Source organism: Rhinoraja longicauda, chromosome 27 (genome assembly GCF_053455715.1).
Source record: "Rhinoraja longicauda isolate Sanriku21f chromosome 27, sRhiLon1.1, whole genome shotgun sequence".
Classification (NCBI taxonomy): Eukaryota; Metazoa; Chordata; class Chondrichthyes; order Rajiformes; family Arhynchobatidae; genus Rhinoraja; species Rhinoraja longicauda.
Genome location: NC_135979.1, coordinates 2644198 through 2665822, shown reverse-complemented (window position 1 = coordinate 2665822; position 21625 = coordinate 2644198). Strand labels below are relative to the sequence as shown.

Sequence of the window (21625 nt, the reverse complement as noted above, 5' to 3'; positions counted from 1 at the left end):
AGTCAGGGGGTATGGGGAGAAGGCAGGAACGGGGTACTGATTGAGAATGATCAGCCATGATCACATTGAATGGCGGTGCTGGCTCGAAGGGCCGAATGGCCTCCTCCTGCACCTATTGTCTATTGTCTATTGTCAAATACGCTCTGAACTACATAGACTTGGCAGCAGATAAAATGTGCATAAAAGAACTGCAGATGCTGGTTTAAACCGAAGGTAGACACAAAATGCTGGAGTATCTCAGCGGGGCAGGCAGCATCTCTGGAGAGAAGGAATGGGTGACGTTTCGGATCGAGACCCTTCTTCAGACTTGACATGGGGGCATTGGGTTTTGTCTTTTTGTGCTATTATTGTTTGTCTGTTTGATTTAAGTGTATACACTATACAAACACGTACTGTAACATATATGTATATACATGCACACACACTCACATATATATATATTGAACTTTTTATTATTGTTTATAGAATACTACATTTACATATTGTGTTGTGCTGCTGCAAGTAAGAATGTTATTGTTCTATTTGGGACACATCACAATAAAACACTCTTGACCCATGAGATGCTTTACCTCCTGGATTATAGTCATAGAGTCACACGGCGTGGAAACAGGCCCTTCGGCCCAACTTGCCCACACTGACCAACATGCCCCATCTAAGGTATTTATTCACAAATGCTGGAGTAACTCAGCAGGTCAGGCAGCATCTCAGGAGAGAAGGAATGGGTAACGTTTCGGGTCGAGACCCTTCTTCAGACTGAGATGCTGCCCGACCTGCTGAGTTACTCCAGCATTTTGTGAATAAATACCTTCGATTTGTACCAGCATCTGCAGTTATTTTCTTATACAACATGCCCCATCTATACTTGTCCCACCTACCTGCGTTTGGCCCGTATCCCTCTAAACCTGCCCTATCCATGTACCTGTCCAAATGTTTCTTAAACGTTGCGACAGTCCCTGACTCAACTACCTCCTCTGGCAGCTCGTTCCATACACCCACCACCACTTTATGTAAAAGAGTTACCACTCAGATTCCTATTAAATCTTTTCCTCCTCACCTTAAACCTACGTCCTCTGGTCCTCGATTCCCCTACTCTGGGCAAGAGATTCTGTGCGTCTACCCGATCTAGACTTCTCATGATTTTGTAAACCTCTATAATATCACCCCTCATCCTCCTGCGCTCCAAGGAATAGAGTACTAGCGTGCTTGGTGCCACTACATGGTTAGTGAGTTATCTTGGGCGGCACGGTGGCGCAGTGGTAGAGTTGCCGCCTTACAGCGAATAAAGCGCCGGGGACCCAGGTTCGATCCCGACTACGGGCACCGTCTGGACAGAATTTGTACATTCTCCCCGTGACCTGCGTGGGTTTTCTCCAAGATCTTCAGTTTCCTCCCACACTCCAAAGACGGCAGGTTTGTAGGTTAATTGGCTTGGTAAATGTAAAAATTCCAGAACAAGGGGTCATAGTTTAAGGATAAGGGGGAAGTCTTTTAGGACCGAGATGAGAACTTTTTTTTCACACAGAGAGTGGTGAATCTGTGGAATTCTCTGCCACAGAAGGTAGTTGAGGCCAGTCAATTGGCTATATTTAACAGGGAGTTAGATGTGGCCCTTGTGGCTAAAGGGATCAGGGGGTATGGAGAGAAGGCAGGTACGGGATACTGAGTTGGATGATCAGCCATTATCATATTGAATGGCGGTGCAGGCTCGAAGGGCCGAATGCCCTACTCCTGCACCTATTTTCTATGTTTCTATGTCCCTCGTGGGTGTAGGATGGTGTTGGTGTGCGGGGATCGCTGGGCGGCACGGACTCGGTGGGCCGAAAGGGCCTGTTTCCTCGCTGTATCTCTAAACTCTAAACTGGTTAAGTTGGCCAAGCAATGGCAAATGTAGTTTAATTGGGATAAGTGTGGGGTGCTGCAATTTGGGAAGTTAAACCAGGATAGGATCTTCACAGTTAATGGCAGGACTCTGGGGACTGTTGTCGAGGAGAGGGATCAAGTGCATAGTTCCCTGAAAGTGGCAGCACATATGGACAGGGTGGTGAAGAAGGCTAAGGGGGGGGAACCTCATTGAAACTAGCCGAATAGTGAAAGGCCTGGATAGAGTGGATGTGGAGAGGATGTTTCCACTAGTAGCGGCACGGTAGCGCAGCGGTAGAGTTGCTGCTTTACAGTGAATGCAGCGCCGGAGACTCAGGTTCGATCCTGACTATGGGCGCTGCACTGTAAGGAGTTTGCACGTTCTCCCCGTGACCTGCGTGGGTTTTCTCCGAGATCTTCGGTTTCCTCCCACACTCCAAAGACGTACAGGTATGTAGGTTAATTGGCTGGGTAAATGTAAAAATTGTCCCTAGTGGGTGTAGGATAGTGTTAATGTACGGGGATCGCTGGGCGGCACGGACTTGGAGGGCCGAAAAGGCCTGTTTCCGGCTGTATATATATGATATGATATGATATGATAGTGGGAGAGTCTAGGACCAGAGGCCACAGCCTCAGAATTAAAGGACACTCATTTAGGAAGGAAGTGAGGAGGAATCTCTTTGGTGAGCAGGTGGTGAATCTGTGAAATTTGCCACAGAAGGCTGTGGAGGCCAAGTTAATGGATATTTTTAAGGCAGAAATTGACAGATTCTCGATTTGTACGAGTGTCAAGGGTTAAGTGGAGAAGGCAGGAGAATGGTGTTGAGAGGGAGAGCTAGATCAGTCATGATTGAATGGCGGAGTAGACGATGGGCCGAATGGACTAATTCTGCTCCTATCATTTATTAACTTTGCATATGAACTTTAGATATGAACTAACATGAACCAAAGAAAGCATTTTATCGGGATGAGTCTCGGCTTGGTTTGCTAACAGCTCCCTCCAAGATCACAAGAATTTGCAGCAAATTGTGGACGCAGCCCAGACCATCACACAAACCAGCCTCCCTTCCATCGACTCCATCTACACCTCACGCTGCCTCGGCAAGGCCAGCAGCCCAGACCATCACACAAACCAACCTCCCTTCCATTGACTCCATCTACACCTCACGCTGCCTCGGCAAGGCCAGCAGCCCAGACCATCACACAAACCAACCTCCCTTCCATTGACTCCATCTACACCTCACGCTGGCTCGGCAAGGCCAGCAGCCCAGACCATCACACAAACCAACCTCCCTTCCATTGACTCCATCTACACCTCACGCTGCCTCGGCAAGGCCAGCAGCATAATCAAGGACCAGTCTCACCCCGGCCACTCCCTCTTCTCCCCTCTCCCATCAGGGCAAGAGGTACAGAAGTGTGAAAACGCACACCTCCAGATTCAGGGACAGTTTCTTCCCAGCTGTTATCATGCAACTGAATCATCCTACCACAACCAGAGAGCAGTGCTGAACTACTATCTACCTCTTTGGTGATCCTCGGACTATCCTTGATCGGACTTTGTTGGCTTTACCTTGCACTAAACGTAATTCCCTTCATCATGTGTCTGTACACTGTAAATGGCTCGACTGTAATCGTGGATTGTCATTCCACTGGCTGGTTAGCACGCAACAAAAGCTTTTCACTGTACCTCGGTACACGTGGCAATATACTAAACTGAAACTAAACTGGAACACTAGCCTTCGTCAGTCCGGGCACTGACAACCTCTGTAACAGCAGCACCAAAGTAACTTGACCAAACAAGCGAAGGTAGACACAAAATGCTGGAGTAACTCAGTGAGTCAGGCAGCATCTCTGGAGAGAAGGGATGGGTGACGTTTCGGGACTGAAGAAGGGTCTCGACCCGAAACGTCACCCATTCCTTCTCTCCAGAGATGCTGCCTGACCTGCTGAGCTACTCCAGCACTTTGTGACTATCCTCGGTTTAAACCGGCATCTGCAGTTCCTTCCCACACATTTAAGAAACAAGCTCCATGTGCTGTAAAAATATAATCAATCCAAATCATTGTGGCTTTGCCTAATTTAGAGCAGTTTAGTCCTGGTTAGAGTCATGATTGAGTCCTGGTTTGAGTTCTGATAGAGTCCTGATAGTCATAATTTAATCCTGGATAGAGTCCTAATTTAGTCCTGGTTAGAGTCATAATTTAGTCCTGATAGAGTCATAATTTAGTCCTGGATTAATCCTGGATAGAGTTATAGGTCTGGATAAAGAGTCCTGGTTATTGAGTCCTGGTTATTGAGTCCTGAGAATTGAGTCCTGAGAATTGAGTCCTGAGAATTGAGTCCTGAGAATTGAGTCCTGAGAATTGAGTCCTGAGAATTGAGTCCTGAGAATTGAGTCCTGAGAATTGAGTCCTGAGAATTGAGTCCTGAGAATTGAGTCCTGAGAATTGAGTCCTGAGAATTGAGCTCTAATTTAGTCCTGGTTATTGTCTTGATAATTGAGTCCTGATAGAGTACTAATTTAGTCCTGGATTGAGTCCTGGATTGAGTCTTAATTGAGTCCTGAATAGAGCTCTAATTTAGTCTGGTTATTGTTTTGATAATTGAGTCCTGGATATTGTCCCAATTCAGTCCTGGACAGAGTTTAAACAAAATGATTGATGTGTAGAGAGGCCATTTACAGGGCGCTGAGACTTGGAGTGACCAACCCGCGGGGGAGGAGGGAGTGCCGGGCGCTGCCTCTCTCTCTCTGTCTCTCTCTCTCTCTCTCTCTCTCTCTGTGTGTTGTGTGAGTGAGTGACTGACTCCGGCAAGACATGTCGGTGGCGTTGAACTTGTGCCGCTTGCTCGCCCTCTCCACTGCGCTCAGTCTCCTAGATCTTGTGCAAGGGCAAGGCGGTGAGTAGATAGATGCTGTGCTTTGGGCCAGTGACTGTTTATGTGGAAGTTGTGGATTGCATGTATTATTTTGTTTCCATGCATACACGCACTTGGAACAATCTCCAAGATAAATAATCTTACAGCACTTTCAATGGGGGGTTTTATTTTCAAGGCAAAACAAAACAAAAAAATTAAGCATTTGGGGGGCTTTTCAAAGAACGTACAAGCAACTTTAAGCCGATTAATAATTAACTGGTAAAGGTGTTGCAAAAGAAAAAGTGGTGATTGATTTAGCAGCGACAAGCCTGGTGGACAGGCAGCGACTGAAAGTCCTGACAGACTGGGATAACACACATTGTAAAGAGGGTGCTTGCTATCAGTGCAACAAGTCTGCAGATTCCTTTAAACTTTGGAGAAGTTCGTGCAATCTGGCATGTGTGTGTTTGGGAGTAGAGATTGTTGTGTGCTCGCTTCCCCTCTCCCACCTCCTCCTCCCCCGCTAGAAGTTTCTGCCTTAATCCAACATGAGTGATAATTACCGTTTGTAGCTGAAGGCATTCCTCACTTGAAGGCTGACGTGTATGTGTTGGAAGGAACTGCAGGTGTTGGTTCACCCCGAACAGAGAATGAGAGAGAATGAGAGAGAATGAGAGAGAATGAGAGAGAATGAGAGAGAATGAGAGAGAATGAGAGAGAATGAGAGAGAATGAGAGAGAATGAGAGAGAATGAGAGTGAATGAGAGTGAATGAATGAATGATGGAGTAAAGTCACCCCTTGCTTTCCCTCTCTCTCTCCATCCCTCCCCCATCCGAGTTCTCCGACCATTGACAGTCCTCCTGATTCAATTTTTAATCTTTGCACGTTTCCCCCAACTAACAATGATCTAGTCTGAAGAAGGGTCTCTACCCAAAACGCCACCCATTCCTTCTCTCCAGAGATGCTGCCTGTCCCGCTGAGTTACTCCAACATTTTGTGTCTCCGCATGATCTATTCTACACTTTCTCCTGCCCCCTCTCATTTTAGACAATAGGTGCAGGAGGAGGCCATTCAGCCCTTCGAGCCAGCACCGCCATTCAATGTGATCATGGCGGATCATTCTCAATCAGTACCCCGTTCCTGCCTTCTCCCCATACCCCCTGACTCCGCTATCCTTAAGAGCTCTATCTAGCTCTCTCTTGAATGCATTCAGAGTATTGGCCTCTGAGGCAGAGAATTCCACAGGTTTACAACTCTCTGACTGAAAAAGTTTTTCCTCATCTCGGTTCTAAATGGCCTACCCCTTATTCTTAAACTGTGGCCCTTTTCACACCTTACCCTTTCAAATCTCTGTGTCTCCCTCTCAGCCTGAAGAAGGATCTCGACCTGAAACGCCACCCATTCCTTCTCTCCAGAGATGCTGCCTGTCCCGCTGAGTTACTCCTGCATTTTGTGTCTATCTTCAATTGAAGGAGGTGGCTTTGTTTTCATATTGGAGGGGAACAGAAGTGAGTTACTATTAGTTGGGACCTGCAGTTCCTTCCAACACATTTAGACTGCTCCCCTGTGAAATCTCCTCAATGTTTGCCTACTCTGAAGAAGTTTAGTTTGGTAAGGATTAGTGCGGGTGTCAGGGGTTATGGGGAGAAGGCAGGTGAATGGGGTTGGGAGGGAGAGATAGATCAGCCATGATTGAATGGCTGAGTAGACTTGATGGGCAGAATGGCCTAATTCTACTCCTATCACTTATGAAGTTCTTCCTCACTTATGAAGCGGAGTCAGGGGGTATGGGGAGAAGGCAGGAATGGGGTACTGATTGAGAATGATCAGCCATGATCACATTGAATGGTGGTGCTGGCTCGAGGGGCCGAATGGCCTACTCCTGCACCTATTGTCTATTGAAGTTCTCCTCCACTCTCCAGAATTTTCCAACACCGCCTCTCGCTACTGTTCTGTACCTTTTCATGCCTCTAGTTTCCCTCTCCCCTGACTTGGTCTGAAGAAGGGACTTGACCCAAAATGTCACCCATTCCTTCTCTCCAGAGATGCTGCCTGTCCCGCTGAGTTACTCCAGCATTTTGCGTCTGTCTTTGGTGTAAACCAGCACCATCAGTTCCTTCCTCAGCAGGATTCTATATAGATCTGGATGTGATACTTTAAGGGGAAATCTGACAGAATTGTATAAAATTATGAGGTGCAAAGATAGAGTAGAGTCAGAACTTTATTCTCCAGAGTGGAAATGTCAAATACAGGGCAGCACGGTGGCACGGCAGTTGAGTTGCTGCCTCACAGCGCCAGAGACCTGGGTTCGATCCTGGCTACGGGTGCTGTCTGTACGGAGTTTGTATGTTCTCCCCGTGACCGCGTGGGTTTTCTCCGGTTACTTCCCACACTCCAAAGACGAACAGGTTTGTAGGCTAATACAATAGACAATAGGTGCAGGAGGAGGTCATTCAGCCCTTCGAGCCAGCACCGCCATTCAATGTGATCATGGGTGATCATTCTCAATCAGTACCCCGTTCCTGCCTTCTCCCCATACCCCCTGACTCCGCTATCCTGAAGAGCTCTATCTAGCTCTCTCTTGAATGCATTCAGAGAATTGGCTTCCACTGCCTTCTGAGGCAGAGAATTCCACAGATTCGCAACTCTCTGACTGAAAAAGTTTTTCCTCATCTCAGTTCTAAATGGTCTACCCCTTATTCTTAAACTGTGGCCCCTTGTTCTGGACTCCCCCAACATTGAGAACATGTTTCCTGCCTCTAACGTGTCCAACCCCTTAATAATCGTATACGTTTCAATAAGATCTCCTCTCATCCTTCTAAATTCCAGTGTATACAAGCCTAGTCGCTCCAGTATTTCAACATATGATAGTCCCGCCATTCGGGGAATTAACCTAGTAAACCTACGCTGCACGCCCTCAATAGCAAGAATATCCTTCCTCAAATTTGGAGACCAAAACTGCACACAGTACTCCAGGTGCGGTCTCACTAGGGCCCTGGACAACTGCAGAAGGATTGCTTACAGTAAAATTGTAGGTTGTCCGTAGTATGTGTGGGATAGTGTTAATGTACGGGGATTGCTGGTTGGCACGGACTCGGTGGGTCGAAGGGCCTGTTTCCATGCTGTAACTCTAAACTAAAGGGCATAGCTTTTAGGTGAAAGGGGCAAAGTTTAAAGGAGATGTTTGGGGCAGGTTTCTTACTCCGAGACTGGTGGGTGCCTGGAACACGTTTGCAGGGGTGATGGTGGGAGGAGATACAATCGTGGCATTTAAGAGGTTTTTGGACAGGTACAAGGAGGGGGGGTATGGATCACGAGCAGACGGAGGACATTAGTTCAACTTGGCCTCATGATTGGCACTGAGGGGCCTGTTACTGAACACTATTGTTCCTTGCCCAAGCAAGGAACTGCAGATTCTCATTTGCACAGATGGGCACAAAGTGTTGGAGTAACTCAGCAGGTCAGGCAGCATCTCTGGAGAGCATGGATAGGCGATGTTTGGGGTCGGGACAAGGGGTCCGAAGAAGGGTCCCAACCCGCAACGTCACTTATCCACGTTCTCCAGAGATGCTGCCTGACCCGCTGAGTTACTCCAGCACTCTGTGAAACGTCACCTATCCATGTTCTCCACAGATGCTGCCTGACCCGCTGAGTTACTCCAGCACTCTGTGAAACGTCACCTATCCATGTTCTCCACAGATGCTGCCTGACCCGCTGTTAGTCCAGCACTGTGTGAAACGTCAACTATCCATGTTCTCCACAGATGCTGCCTGACCCGCTGAGTTACTCCAGCACTCTGTGAAACGTCACCTATCCATGGTCTCCAGAGATGCTGCCTGACCCGCTGAGTTACTCCAGCACTTTGTGTACTGCCCTCTGTTCAATTTTCGAAATGTATTCACTCCAATACCTCCTCTGTCAGTGAGTTCCAAATATCCTCGAGTTAAACTATGCCCTGCCGGATGCAAAGATCCCATGGCAATTAGTGTGTAGGAAGAAACAGCCGATGCTGGGCTGTACCGAAGATGGATACAAAATGCTGGAGTAACTCCATGGGTCAGACAGCATCTCTGGAGAGAAAGCATCGATTAAGTTTTTTTGGTCGGGTGGGGTTTGGGTCTGAGGAAGAGTTCCGATCAGAAACATCACCCGTCCTTTTTCTCCAGAGATGCTGCCTGACCTGCTGATTTCTCCAGCACTTTGTCTATTTTCCCATGGCCATTATCTCGGATGGATGAGAAGTTGCCACTTTTTTTTTTTACTGTCTTTAGATCAGTCTGAACAAGGGTCTCGAACTGAAACGTCACCCATTCTCTCTCTCCTAGATGCTGCCAGACCTGCTGAGTTACTCCAGCATTTTGTGATACTTGTTTTTGATTAGTATTTATACCTCAAACTAAGATTTCTCAAATTGATCATCTGGTCACCAAGTGGCGATATGCCAGAGTTTGTTAGTTAAGTTTAGAGATATAGCATGGGAACAGGCCACTCGGCCCACCGAGTCCATGCCAACCATCGATCACCCGTTCACGCTAGTTCCATGTTATCGCACTTCCTCATCCACTCCCTACACGCGAGGGACAATTTACAGAGCACCAATTGTTAATAAGTTCTGGCTGCAGAATTAGGCCATTCAGCCCATCAAGTCTACTCTGCCATTCAATCATGGCTGATCTATCTTTCTCTCTCTCTCCCCCATTCTCCTGCCTTCTCCCCGTAATCTCTGACACACTTACCAATCAAGAATCTGCCAATCTCCACTGCAAGAATATCCAAGACTTGGCCTCTGTGGCATCTTACAAACCAATTAACCTGCAAACCTGCATGTCTTTTGATTGTGGGAGGAAACCGGAGCACCTGGAGAAAACCCACGGGGTCAAAGGGGGAATAAGCAAACTCTGCAACTCGGCACCTGTAGTCAGGATCGAACCTGGGTCTCTGGCGCTGTGAGGTTGATCTGTCCTTGTGTATAATTATTATTATGTCAGAGGTCCGATTACCTTTAAGGCACTGCAAAATAAAAGACATTTGAACGAATGTTTGTAACCCCAATATTTGTTTTGGGATATAGAGTCATAGAGTGATGCAGTGTGGAAACAGGCCCTTCGGCCCAAATTCCCCACACAGGTCAACATGTCCCAGGTTAATTGGCTGGGTAAATGTAAAAATTGTCCCTAGTGGGTGTAGGATAGTGTTAATGTGCGGGGATCGCTGGGCGGCACGGACTTGGAGGGCCGAAAAGGCCTGTTTCCGACTGTATAGATATGATATGATACACTAGTCCTACCTGCCTGAGTTTGGCCCATATCAATAGACAATAGGTGCAGGAGGAGGCCATTCGGCCCGTCGAGCCAGCACCGCCATTCAATTTGATCATGGCTGATCATTCTCAATCAGTACCCCGTTCCTGCCTTCTCCCCATAAACCCTGACTCCGCTATCCTTAAGAGCTCTATCTAGCTCTCTCTTGAATGCATTCAGAGAATTGGCCTCCACTGCCTTCTAAACCTGTCCTATACATGTACCTGTCCAACTGCATCTTAAATGTTGGGATAGTCCCAGCCTCAACTACCTCCTCTGGCAGCTCGTTCCACACACCCATCACCCTTTGTGTGAAAAAGTTACCCCATCAGATTCCTATTAAATCTTTCCCCCTTCACCTGAAACCGATGTTTTAATAATAATAATAATAATGCATTACATTTATATAGCGCTTTTCAAACACTCAAAGACGCTTTACAGGGATTACTAGAACATAGAGAAGTGAATAAATAGATAAATAAGTAAACGAACAGAGAAAGGAGACAGAATTTTAGATTTGCTAAGCAACACCAATGTAATTGCTATAAGAATGTAAGTAGAAAATCTGTTAATTGCATTTATTGTGTTGTTGATCAGCACTTTGGCAAGATTACCCACACTTATTGTTTACAGCATTCACTTGAATATTATCTTGGCAGCTTCAAAGTCGCTTTGTACCATTGAAATTTTCAATTGAAAACATTCATTATTTCATTCATTGCAGTGAAGATGTTTAGGGATAGAAGTGAGACTTTCATTTGACTGGCGCCTTTCGCAACCTCAAAGTAGGTTACAGTCAGTTTAGTTCAGAGATACAGCGTGGAAACAGGCCCTTCGGCCCACCGAGTCCACGCCGACCCTTGCACAATATCACTATCCTACACACACTAGGGACAATTGTTACTTTAACCAAGCCAAACAACCTACAAACCTGCAAGTCTTTTGAAGTGTGGGAGGAAACCGAAGATCTCGGAGAAAACCCACGCAGGTCACGGGGAGAACGTACAACCTCTGTACAGACAGTGCCCATAGTCAGGAACGAACCCGGGTCTCTGGCGCTGTGAGGCAGCAACTCTACTGCTACGCCACCGTGCTGCCCAATTGAGTGCTTTTGGTTGTAGAAATGAAAACTGGAAATGCTGGTTTACACAAAAGGACCCAAAGTGCTGAAGGAGTTACTTCAGTTAAGTTTCAGTTTGTTTTATTGTCACATGTACTGAGGTAGAGTGAAAACCTTTTGTGTTTCAGTCAGCAGAAAGACAACACATGATTACAATCGAGCCATTTACAGTATATAGATACATGATAAGGGAATAACATTTAGTGCATGGTAAAGCCAGCAAAGTCTGATCAAGGTACACTTCAACCAAGGGGTAGAAGGGTCTCGATCCGAAACATCACCTGTTCCTTTTTTCTAGAGATGCTGTCTGACCCGTTCCTGCCTTCTCCCCATACCCCCTGAATTGCTGCTTGCAGCGCCAAAGTGGGTTCCATCCTGACCACGGGCGCTGTCTGTACGGAGTTTGCACGTTCTCCCCGTGAGCACGTGAGTTTTCTCCGGTTTCCTCCCACACTCCAAAGACGTACAGGTTTGTAGGTTAATTGGCTTTGGTACAAAAATCGTAAATTGTCCCTAGTAGGTGTAGGATACTGTTAGTGTGCGGGGGGGGTCGCTGGTCGGCACGGACTCGGTGGGCCGAAGGGCCTGTTTCCACGCTGTATCTCTAAAGTTTATTATTGTCATGTGTACTGGGGTACAGTTAAAAGCTTTGTTTGGATGCTATCCAAACAGGTCTGATAGTCTACACATAAACACAATCACGTCAAACTCAAATACAATAGAGAAAAGGGGAAGATATTTTTGCTTGTGTAATTGATTGGGACATATTACTGATAAATTCTTTGTCTTCTGGGCAGCTTCACTGCTTGGCATTAATTGATCTGCCCAAGACTGCAAGAAGTTCATAAATGATAGGAGCAGAATTAGGCCATTGGGCCCATTGAGTCTACCCTGCCATTCAATCATGGCTGATCTACCTTTCCCTCTCAACCCCATTCTCCTGCCTTCTCCCCATATCCCCTGACACCCAGCGCTAATCAAGAATCAATCTATCTCTGCCTTAAAAATATCCATTGGCTTGGCCTGCACAGCCTTCTGTACAGAGTTGTGGATGTGTCCCAGTCCATTGCACAGTCCAGACGCACCCTTACCATTGACTCCATCCACATTTCACATTGCCTCGGGAAAGCAGCATAAAATCCACCTTCCCCCAGCCAACTGACTATCCCAACGTTTAAGTATAAGAAAATAACTGCAGATGCTGGTACAAATCGAAGGTATTTATTCACAAAAAGCTGGAGTAACTCAGCAGGTCAGGCAGCATCTCAGGAGAGAAGGAATGGGTGCCGTTTCGGGTCGAGACCCTTCTTCAGACTGTTTAAGAATCCCAACGTTTAAGAATCAGTTAGACAGGTACATGCATAGGACAGGTTTGGAGGGATATGGACCAAGCGCAGGTGGGACTCGTGTAGCTGGGACATGTTGGGCCGAAGGGCCTGTTTCCACACTGACTCTTATGACCTGACTGTAGCAGGGGGAGGAATTCGGTCTGAGGATCTGCTAGCTGGATGGTTTACTGGCAGGAACACTCTGTTGAGTGTGCGTGCTACCATTTCCCCCTTCATGTCCACACACACAAGGGCCACATTGACTCCATCACAAGCAACATCTGACCAGAATGAGACTACATGGATTCAAGTGTAATTTAGTTCGCCCTTGGCTGCCAATAATGCGTGCGTTTCAGTTCCTGTTAAGACAGAGGGGTGGAGGAAAGGGCAAGTGAGGGGAGGAGGTTATTTGGTTAAGATCTCCAAGCATTAAACAGCCCATTCAGTTACATTCAGTCAGTGGGCTCTTGTTGGGAGAATAATGCGTGGTGTGACGCTGGCTGGCTAAACGGAAGCAAACACTGGACCCCTTGTTAAAGTGAGAAATGCACCGAATTATTAATCAATGCAAACACACTGAGCTATTTAGTTTATCAGCAAGCAGATAGCCCTGCATTATACACTCAGTAAATCTGTGAAGGTGGCAGTGTAAGGCTTTCACAAAAGTGTACAAGATCTTGGGCTTTATCAAAGGAGCCAGAGGGTGCAACTGTGGGGGGATGGGAATGGGAAGTGCGGGGATGGGGATGGGAAGTGGGGGGGGGATGGGAATGGGAAGTGGGGGGGGGAAGGGAATGGGAAGTGGGGGGGGGGATGGGAAGTGGGGGGGATGGGGATGGGGATGGGAAGTGTGGGGGGGGGGGAGATGGGAAGTGTGGGGGGGGGAGATGGGAAGTGTGGGGGGGAGATGGTAAGTGGGGAGGGGGAGATGGGAAGTGGGGGGGGAGATGGGGGGAGGTGGATGGGGGGTGGGGGGAGGGGGATGGGAAGTATGGGGGAGGTGGGAAGTGTGGGGGGGAGAGGTGGGAAGTGTGGGGGGGGGTGGGAAGTGTGGGGGGGATGATGGGAAGTGGAGGGGGGGAGATGGGAGATGGGAAGTGGGGGGGGGGAAGGGGACTAGTTGGATTAATGAGACAGAAGCTGGAGTTGCTCACTTGTCCCCCGCGTCTGCTTTGCCATCCAATGTCTGCAAGGATGAGTTGTGGTCACACTTCAAGGAAACGGCGGTGAATCTGTGGGATTCTTTGTCACGGAGGGCAAGGTCAGTGGATATATTTAAGGCAGAGATAGATAGATAGATTCCTGATCAGTCCGGCTGTCAGGGATCATGGGGAGAAGGCAGGATAATGGGGTTAGGAGGGAGAGATAGATCGGCCATGATTGAATGGTGGAGTAGACTTGATGGGCCGAATGGCCCAATTCTACTCCTATCACTCATAATCTTATGAATAGGCTCTTCGGCCCAAGTTGTCCATGGCTTCCAAGAGGCCCCATCTACACTAGTCCCACCTGCCCGCATTTTGCCCACATCCATCTAAACCTTTTAAAGCAGGGCAAGACAGTGGCACGGCGGTAGAGTTGCTGCTTCACCGCCAGAGACCACTGTTTGACTTTGACTCCCGGTGCTGTCCGTACGGAGTTTGCACGTTCTCCCTGTGACTGACTGTGTGGGGTTTTCTCCGGGTGGTCCGGTCGGCAGGGACAAGATGGGCCGAATGGCCGGTTTCTGTGCCGTACAGCTTTGTCACTCCCACGCTGCAGAGTGATCTTGTGTCTGAGTGCAAGGACAAGCAAATAATTGGTAGAGCCAGCAGAATGTTACTGTCTATTGATAAGGGGACTGAATGCAGAAATCTAAACATAGCACAAAAAGTAAGGAAATTTGTGTTTGGTAGATTATTTCTTTGTTGTAACAATGCTTCTTGGCAATAAATCTTATACCGTTGGAAAACCTGTTTATTTCCCTTTTAAATGGTGCCACATTTGTAAGGAACATGCATTTGTGGGATGAGCAGCAGAGCCGAGTATGTGGGTTGCGCCCATGAAAAATCTGCCAAATCTTCTCTGCCAATGCCAAACAGCTTATTCTGCCATTGACTCTTGTTCGGTGTTGTTTGGTGGATTGGATGATTGAAGTCTGAAGAAACAAGACATATTGGCAATTTAACAATTTATTCATTTAATAAACAGGAGCCTCAGTAGCGTGTGGAAGAACCATACACAGCCACAACAGCCTGGCACCTCCTCCTCATGCTGGTCACCAGCCTGGTCACACACTGTTGTGGGATGGCATCCCATTCTTCAACCAGCATTTGTCGCAAGTCAGCCAACGTGGTTGTGTTGGTCACTCTGGCACGAACAGCACGCCCAAGCTGATCCCACAAGTGTTCAATGGGGTTGAGGTCAGGACTGCTGGCAGGCCATTCCATCCTCTCCACTCCCAAATTCTGGAGGTAGTCTCTGAGAAACCCTGCTCTGTGGGGGTGAGCATTGTCATCTTGGAGGATAGAGTTTGGTCCCAGACTGTGGAGATATGGGATTGCTACTGGTTGCAGAATCTCATCTCGATATCTCTCTGCATTGAGATTGCCTCCAATGATGACAAGCCTCGTTTTTCCAGTGAGGGAGATGCCGCCCCACACCATCACACTGCCTCCACCAAAAGATGTTACTCTATCGGTGCAGCAATCAGCATAGCGCTCTCCGCGTCTTTTCCACACTTTGACCCCATGATCCAACTGCCGTAGGCAGAATCTGGACTCATCGCTGAACATAACGTTCCTCCACATGTTCAGGTTCCAGTGCACGTGTTGCCGACACCAGCGCAAACGGGCCTGACGGTGAAGGGCAGTCATGGCAGGCCTCCTGGCAGCCCTATGAGACCGGAGATCGGCTGCGTGCAGTCTGTTCCGAATTGTCTAGGCAGAGAGCCGTCGGCCATATCGCCCTGCAATCCTTGACTGCAAATCTGTAGAAGACAGCCTACGGTTCCTAAGTGCTGACAGGGTGAGGAAACGGTCTTCTTCAGGTGTCGTCTTCTTGGGACGCCCACTTCGCGGCCTGTCTCTGACATCCCCTGTTATATGGAACTTGGCCTTCACTTTGGAGATGGTACTAGGGCTCACTCCAAATAATGCCGCAACTTGGTTTTGCGGAACACCAGCTTGAAGTTGCCCTATCGCACGGGCCCTATCCAGATCAGTCAAACGTGGCATGCCGATTCTTGGAGCAGACACCTACTGACCACTGTAGCAGGGCCCATGCTCACAGATGCTGCCAAACCTGATTGTCAGCACCTGGAGGGTACCAGAAGCTCAAAACAAGAGTCAATAGCAACAGCAGAATAAGCTGTTTGGCATTGGCAGAGAAGATTTGGCACATTTTTCATGGGCGCAACCCATATACTCAGCTCTGCTGCTCATCCCACAAATGCATGTTCCTTACAAATGTGGCACCATTTAAAAGGGAAATAAACAGGCTTTCCAACGGTATAAGATTTATTGCCAAGAAGTATTGTTACAACAAAGAAATAATCTACCAAACACAAATTTCCTTACTTTTTGTGCTATGTGAGTAAAACAAGGCATTAACGAATGAATAGGTTTATTGGCCAAGTATGTGCACATACAAGGAATGTGCCTTGGTGCTCCGCTCACAAATGACAACACAAACTTACAGTTAACAATTAAGAATAAAGCATAAGCACATCAAAACAATAAGGATACAATAGACAATAGGTGCAGGAGGAGGCCATTCGGCCCTTCGAGCCAGCACCGCCATTCAATGTGATCATGGCTGATCATTCTCAATCAGTACCCCGTTCCTGCCTTCTCCCCATGCCCCCTGACTCCGCTATCCTTAAGAGCTCTATCTAGCTCTCTCTTGAATGCATTCAGATACAACATTACGGTGTAAACATGTGGGTGAAAATAAACCAGAGCAAAGAAGAGACGACAGACATTAATTATTGAGTAGAGCTACTACTCGTGGAGATTGATGTGACCGCACCTGGAATAGCGTGCGTGGTCTGGGCATCCTCACGGGAAGATACTGTGAAGAAATTCTGTGATCTTGTGGAGATTTACATTCCTTTGTTCCTCCTGTTTCAGGTGATGGATGTGGACATGTGGTGACCGGCCCTGAGAGCGGCACTTTGACGTCCGTGAACTACCCCGGCACCTACCCGAACCACACGTCGTGCAAGTGGGAGCTCCGCGTGCGACTGGGGAAGGCAGTCATGTTGATGTTTGCTGACTTGGACATCGAGTACTCTGAGAACTGTTCCTCCAATTCTGTGCAAATCAATGCTTCACCTGCTGATGGCAGCTACGGTAAGGAGTTCACAATTTGGGGTAAGGTTTGGTGGCCAGTTTAGTTTGGAGATACGGCGTGGAAACGGGCCCTTCGGCCCACCGAGTCCGCGCCGACCAGCGACCCCCGTACACTAACACTATCCTACACACACTAGGGACAATTTTACAATGACACCAAGCCAATTAATCTTAAAAACCTGCATGTCTTTGGAGTGTGGGAGGAAACCGAAGATCTTTTTTCTTTTTTTTTAGAGATACAGCGCGGAAACGGGCCCCATCGGGTCCGCGCCGCCCAGCGACCCCCGTACACTAACACTATCCTACACACACTAGGGACAATTTTTAAAAAACATTTACCCAGTCAATTAACCTACATACCTGTACGTCTTTGAAGAAAACCCACGCAGGTCACGGGGAGAACGTACAGAAAAGCACCTGTGGCCAGGATCGAACCCGGGTCCCTGGCCCCGTAAGGCAGTAATGCTATTGCTGCGCCACCGTGCCGCCATCAGTTGTGTTCTGTAAAATGCTGCGGATGCAGAATTGTCCCTCTTGTGTGGACGGTGCTGGTGTGCAGGGATCGTTGGTCGGCATGGACTCGGTGGGCCAAAGGGCCTGTTTCTGCGCTGTATCGAGGGTCGCCAACTGTCCCGTATTAGCCGGGACATCCCGTATTTTGGGCTAAATTGGTTTGTCCCCGTACGGGGACCGCCCTTGTCCCCGCATTAGTAGGGTTGCCAACTTCCTCACTCCCATATAAGGGACAAAGGGTGACGTCACCGCCCCGCGCCCCACGTGACCTCACCCAGCCAGCGGCCACGTGCGACCGCCATTGGTGGAGCGGGAGCACGTGGCCGCTGGCTGGGTGAGGCCACGTGGGGCGCGGGGTGGTGATGTCACCTTGTCCCGTATTTGGGAGTGAGGAAGTTGGCGACTCTGGCTGTATCTCTAAAGTAAACTAATGAATAAATTCATCGAAGTGTCCTGTGTTTTTGAAGACATTTCATTGTGAGGTTTGCAGCTGAACCGAAGAGTGTAGACTTTACAAGACTTGTAAAGTTTGTAGCTTGAAAGAGTGTGGACTGTAAGGACTGTCTCCCACTGCCAAGTAGAATATTGCTATTGTAATGATGTTATACTCAAAACACAACAAATCGAGGAATGGGTAATGTTTGTAAGAAGACGTTGTCAAGCCTCATTGTGCTGTGAACTTTGCTGTCCGTTTAATCTCCCAGGGAATAGTTTTGTTTAAATGCTTCCCATTCCTGAAATTCTCTCACTGCCATTATTCAACACCGAACTGCAAAGTGTCGCAAGCAGAAGCCAGTCCTCTGTGACTGAGGAGCGCTCCGCTGCCTCGACTGATAATCGTGGTCTGTACCTTCTTCTATCTCCCAGCTCCAAGCAAGACAGACAATCCTTGACCATTGGCTGAGAAAGGGCCGATGTTTATTTACTTCAGTTTAGAGGTACAGCGCGGAAACGGGCCCTTCGGCCCACCGAGTCGGCACCGACCAGCGATCCCCGTACATTAACACCATCCTACACACACGAGGGACAATTTACACTTATACAATAGTCAATTTATTTGTCACATACACATAAATGCAGCGCCGGAGACTCAGGTTCGATCCTGACTATGGGTGCTGCACTGTAAGGAGTTTGTACGTTCTCCCCGTGACCTGCGTGGGTTTTCTCCGAGATCTTCGGTTTCCTCCCACACTCCAAAGACGTACAGGTATGTAGGTTAATTGGCTGGGTAAATGTAAAAATTGTCCCTAGTGGGTGTAGGATAGTGTTAATGTACGGGGATCGCTGGGCGGCACGGACTTGGAGGGCCGAAAAGGCCTGTTTCCGGCTGTATATATATGATATGAAATGATGATAAATGTGCAGTGAAATGAAAAATTACCCGCAGTCCAACAATAAGACCAATAAAAATAAGCAATAAAAATATGCAATAGCACATACAATCATAAACCAACACCAAACAAAAAGAAACATCCATCACAGTGAATCTCCTCCAGTCACCTCCTCACTGTGATGGAAGACCAGAATGTCTTTTCTCTTCCCGTGCCCTACTTTTATACTTGTACTAATGTGTAGGTTAATTGGCTTGGGTTTGTATACTTGTATAAGTAAGACAAGTACACAAACCCACGCCAATTATCATCATATCATATATATACAGCCGGAAACAGGCCTTTTCGGCCCACCAAGTCCGTGCCGCCCAGCGATCCCCGTACATTAACACTATCCTACACCCACAAGGGACAATTTTTAAAAAAAACATTTACCCAGCCAATTAACCTACATACCTGTACGTCTTTGGAGTGTGGGAGGAAACCGAAGATCTAAACGTAGAAACATAGAAAATAGGTGCAGGAGTAGGCCATTCGGCCCTTCGAGCCTGCACCGCCATTCAATATGATCATGGCTGATCATCCAGCTCAGTAACCTGTACCTGCCTTCTCTCCATACCCCCTGATCCCTTTAGCCACAAGGGCCACATCTAACTCCCTCTTAAATATAGCCAATGAACTGACCTCAACTACCTTCTGTGGCAGAGAATTCCACAGACTCGCCACTCTCTGTGTTAACCTACAAACCTGTAGGAAAGAAAACTGCAGATGCTGGTATAAATCGAAGGTAGACACAAATTGCTGGAGTAACTCAGTGGGTCAGGCAGCATCTCTGGAAAGAAGGAATGGGTGACGTTTCATGTCGAGACCCTCCTTCCTCGTCTGAAGGGGTAATTTCTTTCACACAAAGGGTGGTGGGTGTATGGAACGAGCTGCCAGAGGAGGTGGTTGAGGCAGGGACTATCCCAACGTTTAAGAAGCAGTCAGACAGGTACACGGATAGGACGGGTTTGGGGGGAGATGGTGTGGGCAAGTTGGGCCGAATCCTTGTCCACATTCCCGAGGGAAATCAGGTCGTCATCTGGTGCCTCCAGGTGACAGGAGACACATCAGTGATTGCTTTACTGTGGTCTAATGTGACAGAAAGGGCACATTCACCAAGTGGATTTTAAAGAGCAAACAATGTTTGAGAAATTGGATAAGAGTGGGAGGTGACACTTGCAGGGATCATGTCCATTGGTACAGTTATCCAGGCAACATTCTCTCGGCCTCCATGACTTCAAGGGGAAACTGCCTGTGCTAGCACAGATAGATGGGCTGAGTGGTCTTCTGCACCATAATGCTTCTGCAGTTTTCATCAGAATATAGGTGCTCAGAAAAAGCAAATGAGCCAGAATATTTGTGAGGCAGGTACCTGATTGATTTACTTTTTAGTATTGTCACGTGTACTGAGGTACAGTGAAAAGCTTTTGCTGCGTGCTATCCGGTCAGCGGAAAGACTATAAATTATTACAATCGAGCCGTCCACAGTGTACCGATGCATAAAAAAGTGAATAACGTTTAGTGCAAGGTAAAGTCCAGTTAACCCTGACATCAGTCTGAAGAAGGGTCTCAACCCGAAACGTCACCCATTCCTTCTCTCCAGAGATGCTTCCTGACCCCCTGAGTTACTCCAGCATTTTGTACCTAACTTTGATTTAAACCAGCATCTGCAGTTCTTTCCTAAAGATAGTTCAATGGTCTCCAATGAGGAAGATGGTAATTCTGGACCGCTCTCTAGTTGTGATTTTTTACAGATGTGACAATCTGATTCTGTAGATTAATATTCAATTAGAGGCAATTTGATTTATCTACACTTTGAACATTCCCAGCACAAGATGGCAACAGGCCATCTCTGTCAGTGAAACTCTGGTGATTGGTCAATCAAAATAAATATTTTTAGTAACGGCCTTTATTTAGGCTACTAGGTTGCCGAAAGATTTTTGTTGTCTGATTCAGCTCTCCAGTAATGCTAGTCAAAAATGTGTAGAGAGGAACTGCAGATGCTGGTTGACACCAAAGATAGACAGAGTGCTGGAGTAACTCAGTGGGACAGGCAGCATCTCTGGAGAGAAGGAATGGGTGACGTTTCGGGTTAATCTTAGTCCTGACAATAGACAATAGGTGCGGGAGTAGGCCATTCGGCCCTTCGAGCCAGCACCGCCATTCAATGTGATCACGGCTGATCATTCCCAATCAGTACCCCGTTCCTGCCTTCTCCCCATACCCCCTGACTCCGCTATCCTTAAGAGCTCTATCTAGCTCTCTCTTGAATGCATTCAGAGAATTGGCCTCCACTGCCTTCTGAGGCAGTGAATTCCACAGATTTACAACTCTCTGAATGAAAAAGTCTTTCCTCATCTCCGACCACCCATCCATCTCATTAGAGACCCTCGGACTATCTTTAATCAGACTTGACTGGACTTTATCTCGCACCAAATATTATCCCCTTCATCTTGTAGCTGTACACTGTGGATGGCTTGATTGTGATCACGTGTTGTCTTTCCGCTGACTGGGTAGTACGCAACAAAAAAGCTTTGCGTTGTACCTCGGTACACTTGACAATAAACTAATCTAAAGGTCAGTACCAGTTGCCAGAGACACGCACAGTATTTAGTCTGAGCACTGAGTCTAGATGATGATGTAAGATGTGGGCGGACACTAACATCAGCAGTTGACCCTGTCTGAAATGCATTGTGACACACATATTGGGCAACACAATTTTTTAGTGTACAGACATCATTGCACAATCAGTCATCATCCAAATTTGAGGAAGGATATTCTTGTTATTGAGGGCGTGCAGCGTAGGTTTACTAGGTTAATTCCCGGAATGGCGGGACTGTCATATGTTGAAAGACTGGAGCGACTAGGCTTGTATACACTGGAATTTAGAAGGATGAGAAGGGATCTTATCGAAACGTATACACATTAGAGGCAGGAAACATG

At 47.5% G+C, this 21625-nt stretch overlaps 1 protein-coding gene across 1 annotated transcript in view; it reads left to right on the top strand.

Annotated features, from left to right (window-relative positions):
• The first annotated feature begins 4647 nt into the window (after window positions 1-4647).
• The window catches only part of LOC144606728 (discoidin, CUB and LCCL domain-containing protein 1), a 70142-nt gene continuing 53164 nt past the window's right edge, over window positions 4648-21625 (top strand). The window contains exons 1-2 of the mRNA XM_078423057.1: window positions 4648-4758; window positions 16575-16796. Of these exons, the coding sequence (XP_078279183.1) occupies window positions 4677-4758; window positions 16575-16796 (304 nt within the window). The 5' untranslated portion in view covers window positions 4648-4676. The remainder of the gene's footprint in view (window positions 4759-16574; window positions 16797-21625) is intronic.